The following is a 23387-nucleotide window of genomic DNA, read 5'->3' as shown; positions in this document are numbered from 1 at the left end:
CTTGAATTGATTTAAGGGTTTCCAACCAATCCTTTGGGTTTTATAGAGCATTTTTGTTTCCCAAATTTCAGTTTAATAGCATTTTTTATCTTCAAATTTTAGTTTAATAGTGTTATAGTGCTATCACCATTCATTTGAGTTTACCACCATTTTGATTATGAATATGAAGTTTAAGTTTGATACCATTTTAGTCCATGAAATTTGAAATTGATAGCATTTTCATCCTAATATTTAAATTTGATACCATTTTAGTCCATACTATCGGTCACCTCTCACCACCGTTGGATTGTTTAGGTCTAAGAGGGAGAGTTAATTCAAATTCATTAGATTTGATATAAAATTGACTCACCTAATTGACTTATAATTTTGACAAACCAAACATACGTTTTTATATTTATTTTAATGCATGTTATAAATCTTATTAAATTATGTGTAATAAGTTTTATTTCAACGAAAAAAAATAGTTATAAAACACGTTGTGTTTATTAATTCTTAAAAAACAAAAAATAAGAACTAGATACAAGAAGCATGAATGTTATTAACGTCTCCTTTGGTAACATTTTTATTTCTGGTTAATTTATGTTTCTTGGTATTCTTTTTTTAAAATTTTTTAGGTATCGAATGATGACGAAGATTCTGAAACGAATTCTGACNTTATTAAATTATGTGTAATAAGTTTTATTTCAACGAAAAAAAAATAGTTATAAAACACGTTGTGTTTATTAATTCTTAAAAAACAAAAAATAAGAACTAGATACAAGAAGCATGAATGTTATTAACGTCTCCTTTGGTAACATTTTTATTTCTGGTTAATTTATGTTTCTTGGTATTCTTTTTTTAAAATTTTTTAGGTATCGAATGATGACGAAGATTCTGAAACGAATTCTGACTATGGAGATACTTCATTTGAAGGTAAAGTTCCTATCAATTAAATTAGGCTCCATAAACTGGCACGGAGTCATTTCAACGTACTTCTCCTCACTCATACCTTTTTTAAGAAAATTTTGAACAGGTCACTCTACATAGTAAGATACTAAGCCAAATATACTTATTTTTGGAATGGTACTAAGTAATAACTATCAATTTTTTTTTTTTTGAAATATTTCTTAGGCATAATTGCATTTCATGGAGACCCACTCATTTGGATTTGGTATAAGTGCAGCTTGTTGAATATAATAGATGATATTCCTCTGCTAAGATGTCACATATCTATTAAGTTTTGGTTTGATTTGTTTCTTTCACTCTAAGATCATCTTTGATGTTCAATGCTCAAAATTCAGATCAGGATTCGAATTATAGATTCCACATTTGATAGATTTAACATTTGTATTACCTTACTTGTGTTGAATTGGTTATAAGAATGAAAATAACATATAAACATGATCTTTGTCAAGGATGATTAGGAGGGAGTTCCACATTGGCTAATAATTTAGAGAATGATTCTGAGTTTATAAGTGAGGAATACTATCTCTATTGACAAAACCAAGTACGTAGCACCTTGGAACTTCAAATTAAGACAAGCTTGTAGTATATATGGAAGCATGTTATTAAAGTTTAGAACCGAAATGAGCGGATTTGTTTGATAACAAGCATGTTAAACGATTAGAATGGATATCCCATGTTTACCTTACTATACTATGTCTCTTATGATCATTTGTTCGTGCATGTATGATTATGCTATTGTACAGGGATGATTAAGGGTTCGTTAATAACTCCTAATCATGAATCCGACTAGATTGTTGGGGTCTATACAATATTTTATTTATTTTATTACGTTTATGAAAGCTAGTTACTAAGTATTTCATACTATTATAATTCTTTTCAGATGAAGCCTAAATGGAATGGTCGAGGCAGGGCGCACACGAGCTATGGGGCTATATGGATCAAACTAGATCATTGTCTTATATTTTTCCAACTTTATGTATTTATGAACTTAAAGTTTTATATCCATGTTTTGGTGTTTGTCTATTGTGTAAATTGTCTTGTCTTGTTTTAAACGATTAAATGTATTTGTTTGCCTTAAATTAATTGTTCGATTTTATATTTATTAAATGCACGCACGTTTTTAAAGTTTTAAATTATTGTGTATTTTCAAATATTTCACGTCCTTAGGTGATAGCCTGTAACTCAAGTCACTCAAAAAATGGTTCGTTGTAGTTATGAACTCTTTTCAACAAGGATTTGTCCTTTGAGGCTCATGGGTCATTGTAGTTAAAATAAAGATAATGGTTCAAAAATGAAATGGCCGGTATAGCTCAATTGGTAGAGCAGAGGACTCAAATCTTCATGTCACCGGTTCAAATCAAATTTACTATTAAAATAAATAAAAAAGTCTAATGTGTCGGAAATGAAATGATTAAAGAGTTTATCAATTTGTGAACTTCAACCAATAAGGAGTTGAGATCAATATGAAAATGAGATACCTTTCACTCCCGTGATACTGTTTACACTACAAGTAGACTTGTTAAATGGATGTCACAACCCAGCATAAGAGGAATGTTTCCGCACATAATACGTTCTCAAAGAAATATACTTGCAAACTCAACGGAGAGATAACTTCTATTTATCATCGGGAGCAGATATCACAACATCTTGTCCTAACTCAGATAACATGAATCTCATCCTAAGGATTGTCATGCGTTTTCACGCACTTGGAAGATGTTACACACGTGCAACTGACTCAAACGTGGAAAGTAAAAGTTGCTCCTTGACATATGGCTCTCCCTGATTTGTTCATTTGGCCTCGAACCGGGGTGATACACCTTGTTGATATAGATAGTAATTACATTTTTTTTTAAAATTTCTCAACTATGGTATCTTTAAGATTACATTCATTTAAATATGATTTACTAATAGATGCTCGTTAACTCTTTAATAGTTCCCGTATTATAACTTGATAACATGAATGCAACGAGGCACATAATCATAAATCGTATCTAAGGAGTAACAAATCACAAACAAACATCTAAACATGTATTAATGGGTGTTATGTTTTGATTAACTGATTTTCAGTTAATTACCATATATGATGATATGACTGTTGTACACTAACGGAAAATATTTCTTTCGGTTTCCTCTCGTACATTAACGGAAATAAAGGAAAGAAGATTAATGCACATTAACGGAAAAATGATCTATATAAACTGAATTCCCAAACCCAAAATCACACACCACAAGAAAATATTTGGTTTTTGGAGAGATGAACATGCACAAGTTTGTGTGGATCTTTCTTACTATAATCGCCATGCTATCTCTTTCGGTTTCCTCTCGTATATTCTTCTCTCTTCATCTCGATCACCTAGTTTTTCTCTTTTAGAGTTGTTTTTTGTAATAAATTTTTGAGTAATTGAAGTCGTGTTTATTCTCGTATCTTTTTTATCTAATAGTTTGATTCAGCTGACTTATTTATTTTATATGTTGAAATTTGATGTAGATAGGGGAGGAATGATCGGACATTTTATTCCATTAACTTGTGATACAAATTGTGCGGACAGGGGTGAGATTGCAGACAAAAAATGCTTAAGCTCATGCCTTCATAGAGGATTTGTATACGGAGTATGCCTTCCAAATACAAAGTTTGTATCATGTTGTTGTAGCTATAAGTGAGATCCAACAAAGTTACTATGACTCGGTATGAAATAAATTATCTTGAATAATAAATCGAAAGTTTGTTATTATTCTCTCTAAAATGAATTACTAATCTTAAAGTTCCCGCATAATTGTAATAATCCGAAATTTTCTACTTAATTTAAGGTCGCTATTGTATACAAATCATAAACATTAAATGCGGAAATACTTCATTTAACCTTTCGTAAAACATAACCTTCAGCTTCAAACACAACCATGGACTTACGTGTTTTAAAAACACTTTTAAAAACGACACAACAAAACACTAAATAAAATAAATAAACGTTTAAATTAAAAACAACATTCTATTCTATCATAATTCTAAGAAAATAAATACAACTACCCTATGCATGTGTTATGGTCTCGAGTTGCGATGTCGTCGTCAGCCGTACAGGAATGCCTTACCTTATCTTGAAAAATGTATATATAACTCTATTTTTATTAAAAAAATCTTATTTTCTATTGTTATTATTAAAATAAAAAAAAAAGTTGATTGAGATTTTTTAATGTTAAAAGATGAATTTGATAATTCACTCGAGCTCAACTAATGCTCTTACGCAATTATATAACCTAACATGCTATCTAATTTTTTTTAATAACAAGCAAGATATAAACAATCCTTGGAACATTCAAGAGTTTATAACTAACTAATTATGTTGGCATGTTCGAGAAATGTCGGCGTGTTTGGGCAACTAATTTGTTTGGGATAATGAAAGAAAATATTGGCATGTTTGGGACGATCAAAGAAACAACTAACTAATTTGTTTTGGGATGATGAAAGAAAATGTTGGCATGTTTGAGACAACCAAAGAACTAACTAATTAATTGTCTACCGTATGTTGGCATGCAAGAAATAACTAACTAATTAGGTTGGCATAACTAACTAATTTTGTTTGGGACGATGAAAGAAAATGTTGGCATGTTTTGGAAATCTTGGCATGGAAAATAACTAACTAATTAGGTTGGCATAACTAACTAAATTTTTGGACGTTAGCAACCTAAATTTCCCTTTTAATCTAGAGTCATTACTATACCTCTAACCTTAAGAGGAATTATTTAAATGTACTCTTTATAGTATTAATATTAATTCATACCTCCTTTATTAGTTTGTGAATAAATAAATATCAATAAAAGAAAAGAAAAACAATACTGAATTAGATACCTTATACTAGCCTATATTTCATTAAATGCAATTCTAACTGACCTATACTATTAATGCGAATACAGCTCAACCTATACTACTAATGCAAATACAATTCAGCCTATACTAACCTATTCAATGAATGCAATTACAATTCAACTTATGCTAACCTATACTATTAAATTGAAAAGCGAATCTATCTTATGCATGCGCCACGGTCACGGGATATGCGTTGCTTTCATTGGTCTCACATGGGTGCCTTGCCTTTTATTTGAAAATGTAGTAGCACGAGGCTTGAGTATATTAAGAATACTTAGTAAACGACCCCCTATCGGGATTATGCAACAAGAACATGCAAATGCAATGACAAGACCTATCATATCAGTCTATTTTCCTACGACACTATCCTAACGGGCAGCTTGGATGTGTACCATATACTTCACACCCAACCCATACGTGCGAGTATGGGCTCACCAGTTAGTTTGCACACTGCTGGATCCCTTTTCTTGTTGAGCGAGCCTACTCTGGTAGCTCTTTATGCCGGACACCCATTAAAATTAGTAACCGTCACGACAACATTATGTAAAACATAATGATACTTCACCTGCCTAGTGGTGTACGCGTTCGTACCCTTGTGATGGAATAAGGGTATCCCTCAATGTATGAGCACACATAATGCATGAGGTCCCAATATTTTTCCGTTTTCAACATTATTAAATATAACCCTACTACCATTTTTCATTCATATCATATCCTTTCTAATTTTTCAGTTCTTTTATCATGCATAATTCTAACGGGGTTATATTTCATGCTATTTATCGTGATTTCATGTCATTCATATTATGTTGTATACATACAATTTAGGAGACATAACATAACGTTCCATGCTTTTAACGTACCATTTCATGACGTGCGATTTATATAATAATTATCTCAGTAACATATCACGTCACAATATATCGCACATCAAATCATTCCAAAACAGCATACGTTCACATTACATACATTTACGTATTAAATCGTAACAGTCCAAATATACAATTTATGACACGTGCGAAATCACTGACACGTGCCAACATACAACATACAATTTACATAACCTAGGATGGTAGGGCCACTTACTCTGTAGGCCTTAGCCGACGTACTCTTTAAAATATATACGTAAGCTCCTAGCTCATTGTATGCGTCCTACGCTATCATCGGTGGTTGGTCCCTCGTAGAAGTCCCTTCCTCGGTCTCTCTCTTTCTTTCATTTTTCTCACCGTTTTTCTTTTGTTGCAGGTAGCTCCGTGGTGGCGGAAGGTCTGGAACTTGTTGTTGTCATCCGAGGGGGAGGTGCTGTGGTCGTGGGTCGTGGGGAATGAAAACTCCCGTGTTCGCCGGCGACCACGGNTTTTTTTTTTTTTTTTTTTTTTTTTTTTTTGTCGTCGTCGTCGTCGTCGTCGTCGTCTGATTCATGAAAAAATGTTGGCATGGGAAGATGAAAGAAAATGTTGGCATGGGAAGATGAAAGAAAATGTTGGCATATTTTGGGGGATGAAAGAAATAACTAACTAATTTGTTTGGGACAATTAAAGAAAATGTTGGCATATTTGGGACGACCAAAGAAATAACTAATTAATGGTCTATGGTATGTTGGCATGAAAGAAATAACTAACTAATTATGTTGGATGCTTGTGACCATGATAGAAATAACTAACTAATTTGTTTGGGACGATGAAAGAAAATGTTAGCATGTTTGGGAAATGTAAGCGTGTTTACCATCCGGGTCAATGTTGGCTAGGTTTGGGACATTGAAAGAAACAAACAACTAACTAATTAGTTACCATGGACTTATGGTTAAACAACCGTTGTCATGGACTTAACTTTGAATAATGGTTAAACATCTAGATAACTAACTAATTAGTTATCATAGAGTTAACTTTGAATAATTTACCATAGTGTTAATGTTGGCAGGTTTGGGACCATAAAAGAAATAATTAACTAAATGTCACAACCCAAAATTTTAAGACAGAAAAAATCAACAACACCAAAATGAAATCTAATTATAAGATGATGTTGTTCAAAATATTATAAACCGGGAATACAATTATAAAGGACTATCACTCCCAAACCAAATAAAAGTAAAATAAGATATAAGATAAAAAATTTGATAAAAATTAAACAGAAAAAGTCAACACCACCAAAATCGAATACAAAATATACAAAATAAGTCAAACTATAAAAAGATGTTGTTCAAAATATTATAAATGGGGAATACAATTATAAAAGAAAATACAAAAGACTCCACAATGTAAAAATGGATTTACGCTTCAGAACAACCTCCTTTCTGATCGCACAACTCTCGAACCCCCTCTGTAATAGCACAACTCTCGAATGGTCTTAGATCTCGATCGGCAGCCTGCAAACACCTAAAAAAAAGGAGAAAGAGGTGAGTATAAAAATACTCAGTAAGTAACCTACTTGAAGGTTCTTATCGCATCCATAACCTAGCAGGTGACCACGAGCTTTATTCTAGGTTTTGGTGTATTGCTCTTGATGTGCATAGTCTTGGGTAGCTAGCTTAACCGACCTAGAACGTACAGTTCTTATGTCAAATGTTATGACGCTCTTAGGATTTGATATAACAAACTTGTTGAAGAAAGATGCTTTAAATCTAAATTAACCCCAAAAAAGGATAAGTAAATCCAAGAGAAAGTTTTGTAACGGATTTTCTTGATGATCAAGATCAGTAAAGAAAGCTTGTTTCTAAACTTGTGGTTTGAATCGCTCCACGAGATAGTTTAATCAAGACTACTTGAATGACTCTAACATGTATAAATTTAAACACAAACAATGCAAAAGAACAAACTCATGACTTCATAAGCATAATATGCAACTTTCATTTATCTCCAAAATCTTTATACTAAACCAATAACTTGAATGACTATCGATCCGATAGAAAGAAGCTCACTACGCACCATCACATTATTTCACGCACTTGGAGGATTTCACACACGCACGGCTGGCTCACCCACTCGAATGACTATCGATCCGGTGCTACTTTTGTTAAGGTTCTAACAAATTTTGATGAAGAAATATTGACTAAAAAATGGAGGAGCCTAATCTAAGAAGTCATGAGAGTTACTTTTCCTTTTCCCTCTCCTCTCTCTCTCTCTCCTTTTATTTTATTTTCTTCCTTTTTTTAGTCTCTTAATTAAGTGATTTGCACATACATAATTAGGAGAGGAGCATAAGAAGGTTGACTTTGAATTTGACTTTTTTTTATTTATTTTATTTTTTAGCTATTTGATTTTATTTTTTATATTTTTCTATGATTTGTGTGAATATTATAAAAATATTTCTTTCTACCATTCTTGAAATTGAAATTTAATCTCCATCAAATCCCTCAAGTTGAAAATTTTAAATAGGTCCAACAATTCGTTCATATCGGGACTCGGGCGTGAGATCCCATATCAGTTGGGGAGGAGAACGAAACACTCTTTATAAGGGTGTGGAAACCTCTCTCTATCAGTCATGTTTTAAAAATCTTGAGTTGAAGCCTAAAAGGGAAAACCCAATGAGGGTTTACTTCACACACAATAGTGACTCTTCAAGTCAATTATTTATATAGTCCCTTGTCTTCTCTCAAGGTGAGTTTATTCTACACACAATAGTAACTCCTCAAATTGATCTGTTCACGCTGCTAACGTTCTCATAAGTTCTCATAATTTTTCTTGGGTGAAGTGAAGATTTACTAGGTTCTTTGGATGTCTAGGCGGTTTAGATCTCATCTCACATTTCCAGATCGTTTGGGGATAGCTCCTTGGGGGCTAAACAAATCCTCTCGGTGCACTTAGGTTTAGATCTCTGATTGCCGCTCACGATCCTAGGGTGCTTTATCTACTAGAAATGTACTAACCTTGGTCAACATGAAAACCACTCTAGCTCTGGTGCACTATTCTTAACTTGACTCACTCATACATGCTTGGTTGAGAAGATATTCCCATGAATCACAAGCACGAGAAACATGATCTATTTTGTTCATACATACTTATTAATTAGGGAGATATTCCTATCTATCACCTAAAGTACATAAATCATAATATAATCATTCATGCAAACTCAACAAGGTGATAACATCGATCTAACTCTCAGAGTAAAAATCACAATATCCCATCCTCCCTTCTTACACAACGAAAAACATTAAAATAGATATTCAGTTTAAATTCTCATCCTAGGGGCATTTTAGTAATTTTCCATAACATACACAACATTTTCATCTAAACGGGCCATTATGAGTCCTAACCATGCATATTCTAACCACATAAAGCAAGATATGCTCATGTTAGCATGTCTAGCGATCCCTACGTGTATTACTTGAAAAAGTCCAACTCGCCACTTAGATTTTCTTGTTGAGGTCAATCGGTGCATAATACAATTAGATTTTATTTGTTGTGTATTTGTAGTCTTCCCTATATATAATTGCTCTCGTGTGCATATTGAGATTACTCAATGGCAGTATGACTAGTTGATATGAACTAAGAGACATCAATCATACAATATACTTTAAGGAAGATGAGAAGAAAATGTTGTCAAAAATATCAAAAGATGTTTCAATTCATGCCAATATTGAAGAAGAATGAAGTCTCATTGTTATAAATTCTGGATGGATCATAATTTAGAGTTATGATGCTTCATTAATGTATTTTAGGACTTTTTATTTACTTTAGGTTACATTTACATAATGGTTAATTATGGTCCTAAAGTATGAATGGTATAACTCTTGAAATGCCTAATGGAAGGTCAACAGTTTCATTTTGAGGCCATATATAGCCATGTATGTTGTCTTTGCAAGAGAGACTTCGAAAATATAGTAAAAAGGAGCATTTGTGCTTTTTTTTTTTTTAGCCAATGACTAAGTTTCTTTGCAATTCTATGTAGTTAGGTTGCATGTAGAATCATTCAAGGTTGACGTGATCAATCTTGTTTGTGGAGTGATTCGAATCTCACACAAGTGTTCTTGCCTTGAAATATTTGATCAACAAGAATCATTCAAGCTAGAAATGATCGATCTTGCTTGTGGAGTGATTGGAATCTCAAACAATGTTCTTGCCTTGAGATATTCGATCGACAAGATAATCCAAATCTTACTTCTCTTGCAGTGATTTCCTTATCACTAGTTCACTAGTTTAAAGTCAAATTTAATGATGAGTTTCCCTAGCCATGGGAACACATTTTAAAGATTATGTTTTAAAATTTATCTTGTAAGATCACATTTTAAATATTTCAAAGATTTCATAGCATTAGATCAAGTGATTATTTGAAATTGAAGTGTTTGCAAGATTTATGTCTTAATAATATATGTTTATGAACAATTGATATTAAGTTTTTAAGGTTTGTAGCTTTCTTAAAATTATTTTTTTCAATGAACTATGGCCGATCATAGGAATTTCTTAGCTCATTCTTTCTCAGAGAAAATAAAATGAGAGCACAACAAAAGTGGGCATATAGTAGCAGATTGTCCACACAAAAAGAGTTCAAAAGTTGAAAACGTTTAGGCTCAAACTAGAAGTGGGATGAGGCATGACCTATGCTATCATGAGCATGAGAGTGAAGGATGCTAATATTGTGGTGGCAAATACTTTGCCCTTCATGCCTGAGTCTTATTTGATTTTACGTCTATGGATTCCTTTATATCTACTATATTCGTTAGACAAATACGATCAACGTTAGAATCTTTAGAATACAAATTGTTAGTATCTACCCTGTATGAGATAGTATTGTTGATAGAAGAGAGCATGGTGTAATGGACGATTACTTGATGTAACCGAGATTGTGTTGGACATGTGCAACTTTGATGTCATTTTGAAGATATATTGACTAGTAAAGAACCGTGCCAACATTGAAGCTTACACCAAAGACATTATATTCCAGTTTCCCTCTAGAAAGAACTTCAAATTTAGGGGATCGAAGTCTAAGAGTGTACCCAAAGTGATCTCGTCCTTGAAGATGAGAAAAATAATAAGTCGAGAAGCTTGGACTCTATTGTTTAGTATTATAGATGTCAGATGCATGGAATGCGACATAACTTCAGTTCTAATATTAAATGAGTTCCTAGATGTATTTCCTTATGAATGGTTAAGTTTTTCTCCTTGTAGAAAATGAACTTCAACATCGAGTTTGAACCAGAAATGACCCTGATCTCCAAGGCTCCCTATAGAATAGCCTCAACTAAGTTGAAAGAATTGAAGGAACAAATACAGGAATTGTTAGGCTTAGGCTTCATACACCTGAGCATGTCACCCTAGGGAGCACTAGTACTATTCGCTAAAAAAAAGAAAGACAGATTTATGCGGTTATGCATGGACTATAGAGAACTAAGTAGGGTGACAATGAAGAACAAATACCCAATGCCACTAATAGTTGACATGTTCGACCAATTATTGGAACCTCAATGTTCTTAAAGATTTATCTATGCTATGAATATCATCAATTGAGGATTAGAGACGAACATATATCCAAAACGTTTTCTCAAAACTCATGATAGAGGTATATAAGAATATGATGAAGTAAGGGGAGTTGTTGTTGATTGTTGGGAAGGTAGCCATATTTGATGGAGTTTTTCTTGTTAGGTAAGAAGGTAGATGGGTTTTGGAATGAAAGTAGGAAAATGAAGAAGAAGAATGGAATTTTTGGTTTGAAAAAATTGTAAAAGGAATGAGAGAAGAATTGCAAGAGGGTGCAACGTAAAAGAAATAGAGGAAGATTTTTCTATTTATGTATTATTGGGAGACTTAGAAAACGCTTAGTTTGGATATCAATGACATTTTTTTTCGTCCCAATCCAATTATCCGTAGTTATAAATTTTTTCAATCCAAACAACTCTTATTATATAACGAATTCAATCCAATCAAATCATAAAATTTTTTGAGTTAGGTTGTGTTATGACCAAATTTTCGAGATTTCAAGAAAATTGGATCGTGATGAAGAAACGAAACAGAATCAAAATAAAACAAAACATTGATATTGTAGGAAATACGGTAAAATTTTACAACACCAATGTCAAAATTGCAAGTTATTTACAAATGGGGAAAATGGCAGGGATACAAAAGAATTCAAAATCAACCCTAAAAGAATACAACTAACTGACGCCTCGAGTCGACACCCCTCTGTGATAGTGCATCTCCAAAGCACTTCCCCACCTTGACCGGTACGTGACAAAGAAAGGGAAAAAGGGGTGAGTATAAAAATATAGTCAGTAAGCAATATACTTGTAGACTCTCGTTACTTCTTTCTCCTAATAGGGTTTCACAACTTTCCTTTGATCTATACGAAGTTCTAATTGATTCCTCAATGATCACCTACCCGTGTAGTCTCTAGTCCCTTTTCGAGACTAGTTTACGGTGTCACAATGTCGACTGTGACCCGTTCCTACACTCAATAGAGATGTTCATACTAACCTACCTACCCGCGTAGTCCTTGATCTCTTCCAAGACCAGTTTATGAAGTCAGCAACATCAACCTTGACTTTTTCCTATACTCAATAGGGTCTCTAATCGTGACACCTACTCATTATTGTGAGCTTGAGTCATTATAGGTTGGTTCGAGTTGTTCGAGTCCTATATTCAATATTTTTGAACACTTGTAGATGAATGAATAGCGAGAAATGAAAAGAAACTCGAATTTGTATAATTTTGTGAGTATTAAAAGGGATGAAAAGAGTTTTCATGAGCTCACTCGAGAAGAGAGTTGAAAAGTGAGGGGTTGGCTAAAGAAACACTCAAAAAAAGGGAAGATGAAAAAGGCATATTCTAAGCTTCATGAATGTGCAAGGAAGGAGGGAATGGTATTGTTAATATAAATCATACAATTTGGGACTCACTTAAACTAATCAACTCTTCCCACCTTCCTCGTTCCGCCACAACACACCGAGTAAGTTATCTTTACAATCCCTTTTTCATTTCATGCCATAATATCTAATTCTATTTAGTTTTACTTCATAAAATATGATCGTATGTTGTTTTTTTTTTAAAGAGACGATATGTTTATAATTTGAATAAAGTGAGAAACGAATAGAGTAAAAAGAAACAAGTTAACAACTACGAGTTGGTAGAGTGGTAAAATGAACTCTCGTCATGAAAGAAAGACTATATTTAAAATTAAAAGGTGCATTGATTATTTTTTTTTTATAAAAAAAACAATTATAATTATTTTATTTTATAGGAGAAGATAAAAATGAGATATTATTGTTTTTTTTTTTGTGTTAAATTAATAAAAATACTCTTAAAATTCAGACTCTCTTAAAAATACTTCCAAACTTTAAAAAGAGTTTAAAAATATTTTTACATTAATATTTTATTTGAAAAATATCCTTAAACATTCGTAGGATTTCAAAAATATTTTTAACTTAATTTAAAAAATAGCTAAATTTTTAAAAGGTTCATTAATATTTTTAAATTTTTTAAAAAACTTTAAAAATAGTCTAATACTAATGCACTTTCAAACGTAATATTAAAAAGGGAGACAGTATGAATTATCTATAGATAATTTTCGTCTATATATTAATGATAAAAACTTTTTCAAACATTTTTTTAATAAAGGTTAAAAATATTAATACTAACTTTAAAATTTCATTTTTTAAACAGAGTTGTAATTATATTTAAAGATTTTTTTATTTAAAAAATTGGAGGTATTAATGAAACTTTTTAAAGTTTTAAGTATATTTTTGAAATATTTTTTAGACCCGATATCTTTCCATTCAAAACTATATTTTTTAGAATTCTTTTTAAAATTGAAGGATATTATTAAAACTTAAAAAGAAAAATCTAGAAATATTTTTGAGAAAAATAGAAAATGAAAAGGTATTTTTATTAATTTAGATTATTTGTTTTGGATAATATTTTTGTTTTATATGAAAAGAAATAAATATTTAATTTTTAAAGGAAAAAAAAAAAAAGAAAAAGAAAAACAAGATGTGCCCCTAATAGACGTGGTTTCGTTCCAAATTTTCTTTAGGACAGTTGATAATAAAATGTCTAAAATAAAATTATTTGAAACTAATCAAACATTAACCTTATTTTATTTATATGAGTTTAAATTCATAATCAACAGCACCAGTGGTCTAGTGGTAGAATAGTACCCTGCCACGGTACAGACCCGGGTTCGATTCCCGGCTGGTGCATTTGCTACAAGCTATGATGACATTTACGCTAAAGTGATAGTTGGGTCTACCACAGCCTTTCCGATCTATTATAGGACGATGTTCAGCGTTGCAGAGCTTGTTTTTTTTTATTTTTTATTTTTTTATGGAATGATATCATAGCTTATTTTCACGGAATTCATTATTTCTTACAACATTTTCATAACTTTTTTTACAAAAACATACATAAAGAGATCATTTTTTTTCAAGTATTTTGATGTTTATGCCATGTGCAGGGACATTCAAAGAGCTGGAATGGAAATTCTAGTCTCAGTAGCTGAATCAATAATGGGAGAATATGTGATTAAACCCATTGGACGTCAACTAAGCTATCTCCTCTGCTACAACAGAAACAAAAATAAGCTCAAAGAGCAGCTCCAAGCTCTCAAGACAGCGCGCAGGGACGTCCAAGGACGAGTCCAAGAGGCAAGAAGCAACGCATATGCAATCCGCGAGGAAGTTTCAAAGTGGTTGGCTGATGCAGACAACGCCATCCATGATGAGCTATCATCAAATTCTTCAACCCCATCAGCCTTTAACTTGATCGATAGATACCAATTAGGCAGAAAAACAAAGAAGAAAATTGAAGCTCTTCATGAACTCATAGCCAAAAGAATCAACTTTGTGGAAGTGGGCTACCCTGCACCGCTTTTAGAGACTAAGAACATCATTGTTCCTGGTGGGTATCAAGTTCTGGAATCCAAGATTTCAATGGCTAAACAAATCAAGAAAGCACTTCAAAAGGCAGAGGTTAGCAGGGTTGGTGTTTATGGCATGGGAGGCGTTGGAAAAACTTACTTGCTTAATGAAGTTAAGAAGATGGTTTTGGAAGAAAAAGTGTTTGATCGAGTGATTGAAGTGTTTGTAGGCCAATCCAATGGAGTTATACAGATTCAAGAACAAATTGGAGATGTTTTGAATGTAAAATTACCAAAGAGTAAGGAGGGAAGAGCTTCTTTTCTAAGGAATAAATTGGCTAAAATGGAAGAGGATGTTCTTATTATATTGGATGATTTATGGAAGGAATATGATCTTGTAAAAGAGATTGGAATTCCTTGTTCTTCATGTAAAGTGCTTATGACGAGTCGATCACAGGATATATTGATGAACAATATGAACACAACAGTGTGTTTTCAGGTGAATTCTTTAAGCGAAGAGGAGTCATGGAAGTTCTTCACAGCTATCATTGGTGATGAGTTTGATACCCCTGATATGGAGAATTNTGAAGCTTGAGTTTGATTGAATTTTTGTTATTCGAATGAGTCTGATAGCATTTTGGTTCTTGAAATTCGAGTTTAATAACGTTTTGATCATGAATTTTGAGTTTGATAGCATTTAGTCCATAAAATTTAAGATCGATAGCATTTAGGTCCATGAATTTTGAGTTAATAGTATTTTGGTCCTTCCAATAGGAGGGTAATAACATTTTGGTTGATGAAGTTTGAATTTAATAGGATTTTGATGATTGAAATGTGAATTGATTTTGGTCTTTCTGTTTTCAAACTCAACCTTTCATATAAAGTTTTTTTTTTGTCTTTTTCTTTTTTCTATCTCCTTTCATTCTATCTCCCCCCTTCATCTATAATCCTCACTTGCCTCTATTTATCATTATTGTTCGTTAGTCTGTTATCTATCACAGTTGGATTCTTGTAATGATTTGTTCGTGTATGAATGATTATGCTAGTGTATAGGATGATTAGGGATTTACCAACTAACTCCTAATCATGAACCCGATTAGATTGTCAGGGGTCTATACAGTACTTTATTACGTTTATGAGCGAGTAGAACTAGGGTGGAGCCTTGAAATGCATGAATCAAATGAGAAACTTAAGAAGCGCCTTATGGGTGCAATTACGGGGTTTTCAACCATCCCTGAGTCATGATCTTGTTCGATTGAGAGCGAGGGACTACATAGGTAGATGACTATTAGCAAGCTGGAGGACCACAACCTCTTTTATAATAATACTTATGGGGCCTACTAGGGAGATGCCAACTAAACCCTACTAGAGAATCTGAGAACGATGTCCATAATATGATGAGAATTATGAGTTAGAAACGATGTCGGGGTCACACCTCGAGGACCTACTAGGTATAGGTCCATGATGACGATTAAAGGGACTAGTAGAACATTTAAACAATATACCTATGAAACCTATGAACGAACTATGAGAACTAACGACCCAAGTAGGGCTACGAAAAGAGAAACATACAATTTTCTTACCATGAACCTAAGTTGAGCTTAGGTGAACCAATTTAACATAGGGTACAACCTAGAAAGAGCCGATACTTAGAAACAAACTCCTAAGCATGAATAAGACACCAGACAAACGAATGAACCAATGTTGTAAGACTTAAAGAACGAATTAAGAACTACAGACAAGTTAGTTATTAAGTATTTTTAAACTCACCCATACTACTTTAATTCTTTTCAGATGAGGCCTAAATAGAGCGGTCGAGGCAAGGGCATCCACGAGTTGAGGGGCTATAGGGGTTGGACTAGATTGAAGTTATTTTGTAAATTATCTGATTGCCCTTCAAATGCTTAAATGTATTTGTTTATTTTAAATTAGTTGTTCAATTGGATGGTTATTAAATGTGCACAAGTTTATTTATTTAAAAAAAATTGCGTCAATCGCCGGTGGACGTGAAAATTCCAGCGACTGTCGAAATTTTCGAATCTCACATGACTACGACCTCGTGGATCGTCTCCAGATGCGTCCCTCCCTCCTCTAGCCTCCAGCCAATGCCTCGAACACTTGCACAGAGGAAGAAAAGAGCAGAAAAACAGAGAGAGAGAGAGAGAGAGAGAGACTTCGTAGTTTTTCTGGCGAGAGAAGCCATACCACCTTCAGAGAAGGAACCCAGACATAGGATTTTTGGAGAACCCAGATCTACCTCCCTCGACGTTCAACAACCACGAAACTTCGTGAGAGAGAGGAGGATAAGCAAACAGAGAGGAAGAGGAAGAGGAAGAAAAAGAACGAAAAAACGACGTTAGGAACCATCGTGCAAAGGAGAGAGAAAACGGCGTCGGAGAATTGCAAAGAGTCGGGTAAGGAAGAAGGATTCGTTGGACTTGGGTCGGACCCGATCCATTCTCACGACCCAAGTCCAGCAGCCCAGCTCGCATGCAAGCCCGTGACTCATCGCCTGTCCAACCTGCAAAAAACCCAATGCCGAATACTATAGCGTCCCAATAGCCCCGTCTGCTTAATATGACACTCATCATCATACAACATGTTTAATATGGAAAATATCACTATATTAAGATAAATGTCATGCAATCATCATACTCATCATAACGCCACAAGTGCATCAAACATATCGTGTACGTCATACATCCAAATGTATAAATTACGTACATTATCATGCATCACAGCTCAAATATCATATTCATACATCATCATATACTAGTATATTACATCATACGATACAACTCATACATCATCATAGCTCATCCATCATAAATTATAACTTATTCAATTTCTACGCTATCTTTTAGCAAGACCACTCGCCTGATTAATTTAAGCGGTTGTCACTAATTTAAAGTTCGATTTTGTCATTTGAAATCCAAGTCTAGGCTCTATGGTGTTATGGTGTACTTTGAAGATTCAGAGAAAGATTCGAGTCTCTATGAAGGGAGGTTGTTCGAGAGTTCCAAAGAAGGAGGCCTCAGGAGCTATTANTGAAGCTTGAGTTTGATTGAATTTTTGTTATTCGAATGAGTCTGATAGCATTTTGGTTCTTGAAATTCGAGTTTAATAACGTTTTGATCATGAATTTTGAGTTTGATAGCATTTAGTCCATAAAATTTAAGATCGATAGCATTTAGGTCCATGAATTTTGAGTTAATAGTATTTTGGTCCTTCCAATAGGAGGGTAATAACATTTTGGTTGATGAAGTTTGAATTTAATAGGATTTTGATGATTGAAATGTGAATTGATTTTGGTCTTTCTGTTTTCAAACTCAACCTTTCATATAAAGTTTTTTTTTTGTCTTTTTCTTTTTTCTATCTCCTTTCATTCTATCTCCCCCCTTCATCTATAATCCTCACTTGCCTCTATTTATCATTATTGTTCGTTAGTCTGTTATCTATCACAGTTGGATTCTTGTAATGATTTGTTCGTGTATGAATGATTATGCTAGTGTATAGGATGATTAGGGATTTACCAACTAACTCCTAATCATGAACCCGATTAGATTGTCAGGGGTCTATACAGTACTTTATTACGTTTATGAGCGAGTAGAACTAGGGTGGAGCCTTGAAATGCATGAATCAAATGAGAAACTTAAGAAGCGCCTTATGGGTGCAATTACGGGGTTTTCAACCATCCCTGAGTCATGATCTTGTTCGATTGAGAGCGAGGGACTACATAGGTAGATGACTATTAGCAAGCTGGAGGACCACAACCTCTTTTATAATAATACTTATGGGGCCTACTAGGGAGATGCCAACTAAACCCTACTAGAGAATCTGAGAACGATGTCCATAATATGATGAGAATTATGAGTTAGAAACGATGTCGGGGTCACACCTCGAGGACCTACTAGGTATAGGTCCATGATGACGATTAAAGGGACTAGTAGAACATTTAAACAATATACCTATGAAACCTATGAACGAACTATGAGAACTAACGACCCAAGTAGGGCTACGAAAAGAGAAACATACAATTTTCTTACCATGAACCTAAGTTGAGCTTAGGTGAACCAATTTAACATAGGGTACAACCTAGAAAGAGCCGATACTTAGAAACAAACTCCCAAGCATGAATAAGACACCAGACAGACAAACGAATGAACCAATGTTGTAAGACTTAAGAACGAATTAAGAACTACAGACGACAAGTTAGTTATTAAGTATTTTTAAACTCACCCATGCTACTTTAATTCTTTTCAGATGAGGCCTAAATAGAGCGGTCGAGGCAAGGGCGTCCACGAGTTGAGGGGGCTATAGGGGTTGGACTAGATTGATGATGTATTTATGAACTCAAAGTTATTTTGTAAATTATCTGATTTCCCTTCAAATGCTTAAATGTATTTGTTTATTTTAAATTAGTTGTTCAATTGGATGGTTATTAAATGTGCACAAGTTTATTTATTTAAAAAAAATTGCGTCAATCGCCGGTGGACGTGAAAATTCCAGCGACTGTCGAAATTTTCGAATCTCACATGACTACGACCTCGTGGATCGTCTCCAGATGCGTCCCTCCCTCCTCTAGCCTCCAGCCAATGCCTCGAACACTTGCACAGAGGAAGAAAAGAGCAGAAAAACAGAGAGAGAGAGAGAGAGAGAGAGACTTCGTAGTTTTTCTGGCGAGAGAAGCCATACCACCTTCAGAGAAGGAACCCAGACATAGGATTTTTGGAGAACCCAGATCTACCTCCCTCGACGTTCAACAACCACGAAACTTCGTGAGAGAGAGGAGGATAAGCAAACAGAGAGGAAGAGGAAGAGGAAGAAAAAGAACGAAAAAACGACGTTAGGAACCATCGTGCAAAGGAGAGAGAAAACGGCGTCGGAGAATTGCAAAGAGTCGGGTAAGGAAGAAGGATTCGTTGGACTTGGGTCGGACCCGATCCATTCTCACGACCCAAGTCCAGCAGCCCAGCTCGCATGCAAGCCCGTGACTCATCGCCTGTCCAACCTGCAAAAAACCCAATGCCGAATACTATAGCGTCCCAATAGCCCCGTCTGCTTAATATGACACTCATCATCATACAACATGTTTAATATGGAAAATATCACTATATTAAGATAAATGTCATGCAATCATCATACTCATCATAACGCCACAAGTGCATCAAACATATCGTGTACGTCATACATCCAAATGTATAAATTACGTACATTATCATGCATCACAGCTCAAATATCATATTCATACATCATCATATACTAGTATATTACATCATACGATACAACTCATACATCATCATAGCTCATCCATCATAAATTATAACTTATTCAATTTCTACGCTATCTTTTAGCAAGACCACTCGCCTGATTAATTTAAGCGGTTGTCACTAATTTAAAGTTCGATTTTGTCATTTGAAATCCAAGTCTAGGCTCTATGGTGTTATGGTGTACTTTGAAGATTCAGAGAAAGATTCGAGTCTCTATGAAGGGAGGTTGTTCGAGAGTTCCAAAGAAGGAGGCCTCAGGAGCTATTATGCTGTTATAGTGTACTCTATTTGAGAGTATATAAGTGACAAACACTACCTCCATTGGTACGAAGCGTTTTCCTAACAAGCGACAGCCACTAACAGACATTACCTCCATTGGTATGAGGCATTTTCCTAACAACCATACGGTTGTAGTATGTAAAAAGTATGACTCTTGTTGGGACCTATTTTATTTTCTAGGGATGTGTATTACTTTCATACACGTAGTATCTCGACTTGAATCTCAGACCATGACGAAAAAGACAAAAGTACAAAAGTATCAAAATCAATTACAATTTTGTGTTGTTTAGAGTTTATTACTAAATGAGGACTAGGAACCCAATACAAATTCAAACATAATAAAAAGTTCAAAATACACAAAAGATTGTGTAACTTCCAATTGCTCTCCCACTCGTCCAACAATCAACGATCATCTAAAAAAGAAACTTGGAATTTCGGGAGCCTAAACATACTTAGTAAAAAACATACTACTTAGTAACAAACATACTTGTAGAGGCTCTCATCGCAAACTTGTCTAGTAAATTACCATGAGCTTTTCTCTAAGTTTTAGAAGTTTGAGCCTTAATTTTACCTATCTGAGCTTCTAGAGAGACCTTAAAGTTCCAAATAGTTCTTTTCTAATCCAAACCCCTTGGTCACATATTGTTCAACCTTCCCGTTCTTAGATTTAGCAAACTTGCATTGCTTTAACAATGAATGATCAATATCTTTGTTAGAGGCGTGACCTCATCATATCTTAAAGGATAATATGATGTATTTTTCTAAAGATCATTATCTAAGGTTAACTATCGACCCTTCCACATGAACTACTATAGAGTAAATTTTTTTTTTGAGAGAGATCTCGTGTGCCAACCAAATACTAAGTCTCCTATGTTGTCACTCATCCCCTCTCAGGATGGGTTTATCATGTAGTTACCCTGTTTAAAGAGCCGTTACTATTTCTACACACGTTTGACATTCATCATGAACTAAACTACTTATGTAATCGCTCCCCCCTTCTTAGGAAAGATTTACGAAATCACAAACTTGACTCTTGTCATGTTTCTACACACTTCAGTAAATCCTCGAGTAGCCACAACACACTTTCCTATTTGGCCTTGGTCAAGTTCGAAGGTATAGGTTCCTAGATAACTTTCGCTCAATAGTACTAACCCATACCACCAAATAGTACTATTGAGATACTAGAGGGAATATATGCACATCATACTATACACATCATCGCTCAATAGTACTAACCCGTACCACCAAATTTCATACTATACACATCACATGATTGTGTCTTAGAAAATGCGTAATCATATTGTATCGTGTCATTTAATATATGCACATCATCTTACTATGGAATAACATCATATTAAGTCATGTCATCATCAAGCATCTTACATTGTTCTGTTATCATGCATCATCATATAATGTCATCATATAACATCATCGTGAATATCATTCATGCTCGCAAGTGTGGGCCATGTGATGAGAAGTACTACACATCTAATTTTGTCCTGACCGGAGGCTACCCATATAATGGTTTTAAGGATAGGTTCCTACACATAAGGAGTAACAAATTACACAAACAAAGTCGACTTCATACATGTAAAATTAAATTTGTATCAATATCTAATATAGAAGTTATGTTTTCCTTCTCTGTTAATTGTCATACATGTAAAGCTGTAAAATAAAGGAAAGAAGATGAATGCGCATTAATGGCAATGAATTCCAAAACCTAAAATCACACCCCAAAAGAAAATATTTGGTCTTTGGAGAGACCAACATGCATATGTTTGTTTGGATTTTTTTCTCACTATAATCGCCATGCTATCTCTTTCGATTTCCTCTCGTATGCCTTTCTCTCTTCTTCCTGATTACCTTGTTTTTCTCTTTTAGAGATATTTTTTTTTTAATGACTCTTTGAGTACTTAAAACCATTTCTGTTCTCCTATTTTTCTTTATCTCATAACTTGATTTAGCTAACTTAATTTATTTTGTTTTATTTGTTGAATGTTATGTAGATATTATAGGAAAGACAGACTATTTTGTTCCATTAACTTGTGATACAACTTGCGCGGACAGAAGTGAGAAAGAAAACCAAGACTGCATAAGCTCATGCCTCCATAGAGGATTTCTACATGGAGTATGCCTTCCAAGTACAAATCTTGTATCTTGTTGTTGTAGCTCTAGCTCTAAGTGAGATCCAACAAAGTTATTGTTACTTGTGCATGATTAAAAATTATTATTATTATTCTTCGTCAATATGAGCATAATTCACTCCATCGATTTTATTTATTTATTTTATTTTGTCCATGCAATGGATAAACTAATAAAATAACATCAACTTTATTATTAATTTTAACCAGTTTTTCTACCGAAGCTTAATTGATATTTTTTAATATATTAAAAGATCAATTTCATAATTGCATTAAAATTGAAGATAAAAGTGAAATTACCCAAAAACACATGGACTCTCTTTTATATATATCTATCTCATTATTTTCAATATCTATAGTATAATATAACCATTTTGAATGAATATTTAATACTTTGTATGCCTTAATAGCCATTCTAATTTAAGGTACTTCTCTCTCTACATCCAAGGATATCCTGACCCTCTCACTATTAGATGTGGAGATAAAAGTATCTTGAATATTTATGCAATGGTTATTATCTAACTCTCATGAAGGAATCGAGTTAGTACGAGTAACGGATTGGAAGATAGAAAAATTCAAAACAAATAGGTTGATATGTGATTTGAATCGAATCTGGAAAATTTGATGAATTCAGGCAATTGGCGATGGACATGCGAAGGCCGGAAAGGGGGAGACGCATCCGGCAACAAGGAGGACAAGCGTCGAACACTCTGTGGAGGAATGCGTCCAACGCCGTGCGCTAGCATGCGTCCAACTACCGACCCATATACCCAAAACTGGAAACTGACCCGCGCACCATGAAGCGATCCGACAACCCATGATCTAACTTGAATTCTACCGACAGTCCTTGCACGCCATGTGTCTCTCCCAGAAAATTTGAAGGCTAAGTCTTTGTCCGGTGGGGTTTGAAGCACGACACTGCCCGTGCGTTGCTGTGCTGACCCGGCGTGGAGCCTGCACGTGGGGGAGACTGTCATTGTGTGTCAGCGTGTGAACCACCTACTTTCGTTTGTTTTTCGCTAGATTTGTCACTTTTCGTCCTGATTCCAATGCTAACTGTATGATATAAGATAGTGCATGCCTTCTAGCCCCTGCATGTACCCTAACATT

The 23387-nt window shown here is 34.2% G+C and overlaps 2 protein-coding genes, 1 long non-coding RNA gene, 1 other non-coding gene and 1 pseudogene across 4 annotated transcripts in view; all 5 read left to right on the top strand.

Moving 5' to 3' along the window:
• Positions 1-2024, top strand: part of LOC111777867 (probable disease resistance protein At4g27220) — a gene marked incomplete in the record, with an annotated part of 7476 nt that extends 5452 nt beyond the window's left edge. Inside the window, 2 exon segments of the mRNA XM_023657595.1 lie at positions 852-912; positions 1826-2024. Of these exon segments, the coding sequence (XP_023513363.1) occupies positions 852-912; positions 1826-1836 (72 nt within the window).
• Positions 2025-3171: 1147 nt separating this feature from the next.
• LOC111777868 lies at positions 3172-3683 on the top strand. Its single transcript, XR_002812428.1, has 2 exons — positions 3172-3269; positions 3434-3683. It is a non-coding gene; the product is annotated as an uncharacterized LOC111777868 (long non-coding RNA).
• An 8967-nt stretch (positions 3684-12650) lies between these two features.
• LOC111777781 (probable disease resistance protein At5g43730) lies at positions 12651-15182 on the top strand. Its single transcript, XM_023657494.1, has 2 exons — positions 12651-12682; positions 14186-15182. The coding sequence occupies exon 2, from the start codon at positions 14205-14207 to the stop codon at positions 15180-15182; it is 978 nt and encodes a 325-aa protein (XP_023513262.1). The 5' UTR covers positions 12651-12682; positions 14186-14204.
• TRNAG-GCC lies at positions 13861-13931 on the top strand. Its single transcript has one exon. It is a non-coding gene; the product is annotated as a tRNA-Gly (tRNA).
• On the top strand, positions 13940-14030 carry LOC111777943 (annotated as a pseudogene).
• Positions 15183-23387: the final 8205 nt, after the last annotated feature.

This window comes from Cucurbita pepo, chromosome LG16 (assembly GCF_002806865.2).
Source record: "Cucurbita pepo subsp. pepo cultivar mu-cu-16 chromosome LG16, ASM280686v2, whole genome shotgun sequence".
Lineage (NCBI taxonomy): Eukaryota > Viridiplantae > Streptophyta > Magnoliopsida > Cucurbitales > Cucurbitaceae > Cucurbita > Cucurbita pepo.
This window is presented reverse-complemented; position numbering and strand designations above follow the sequence as displayed.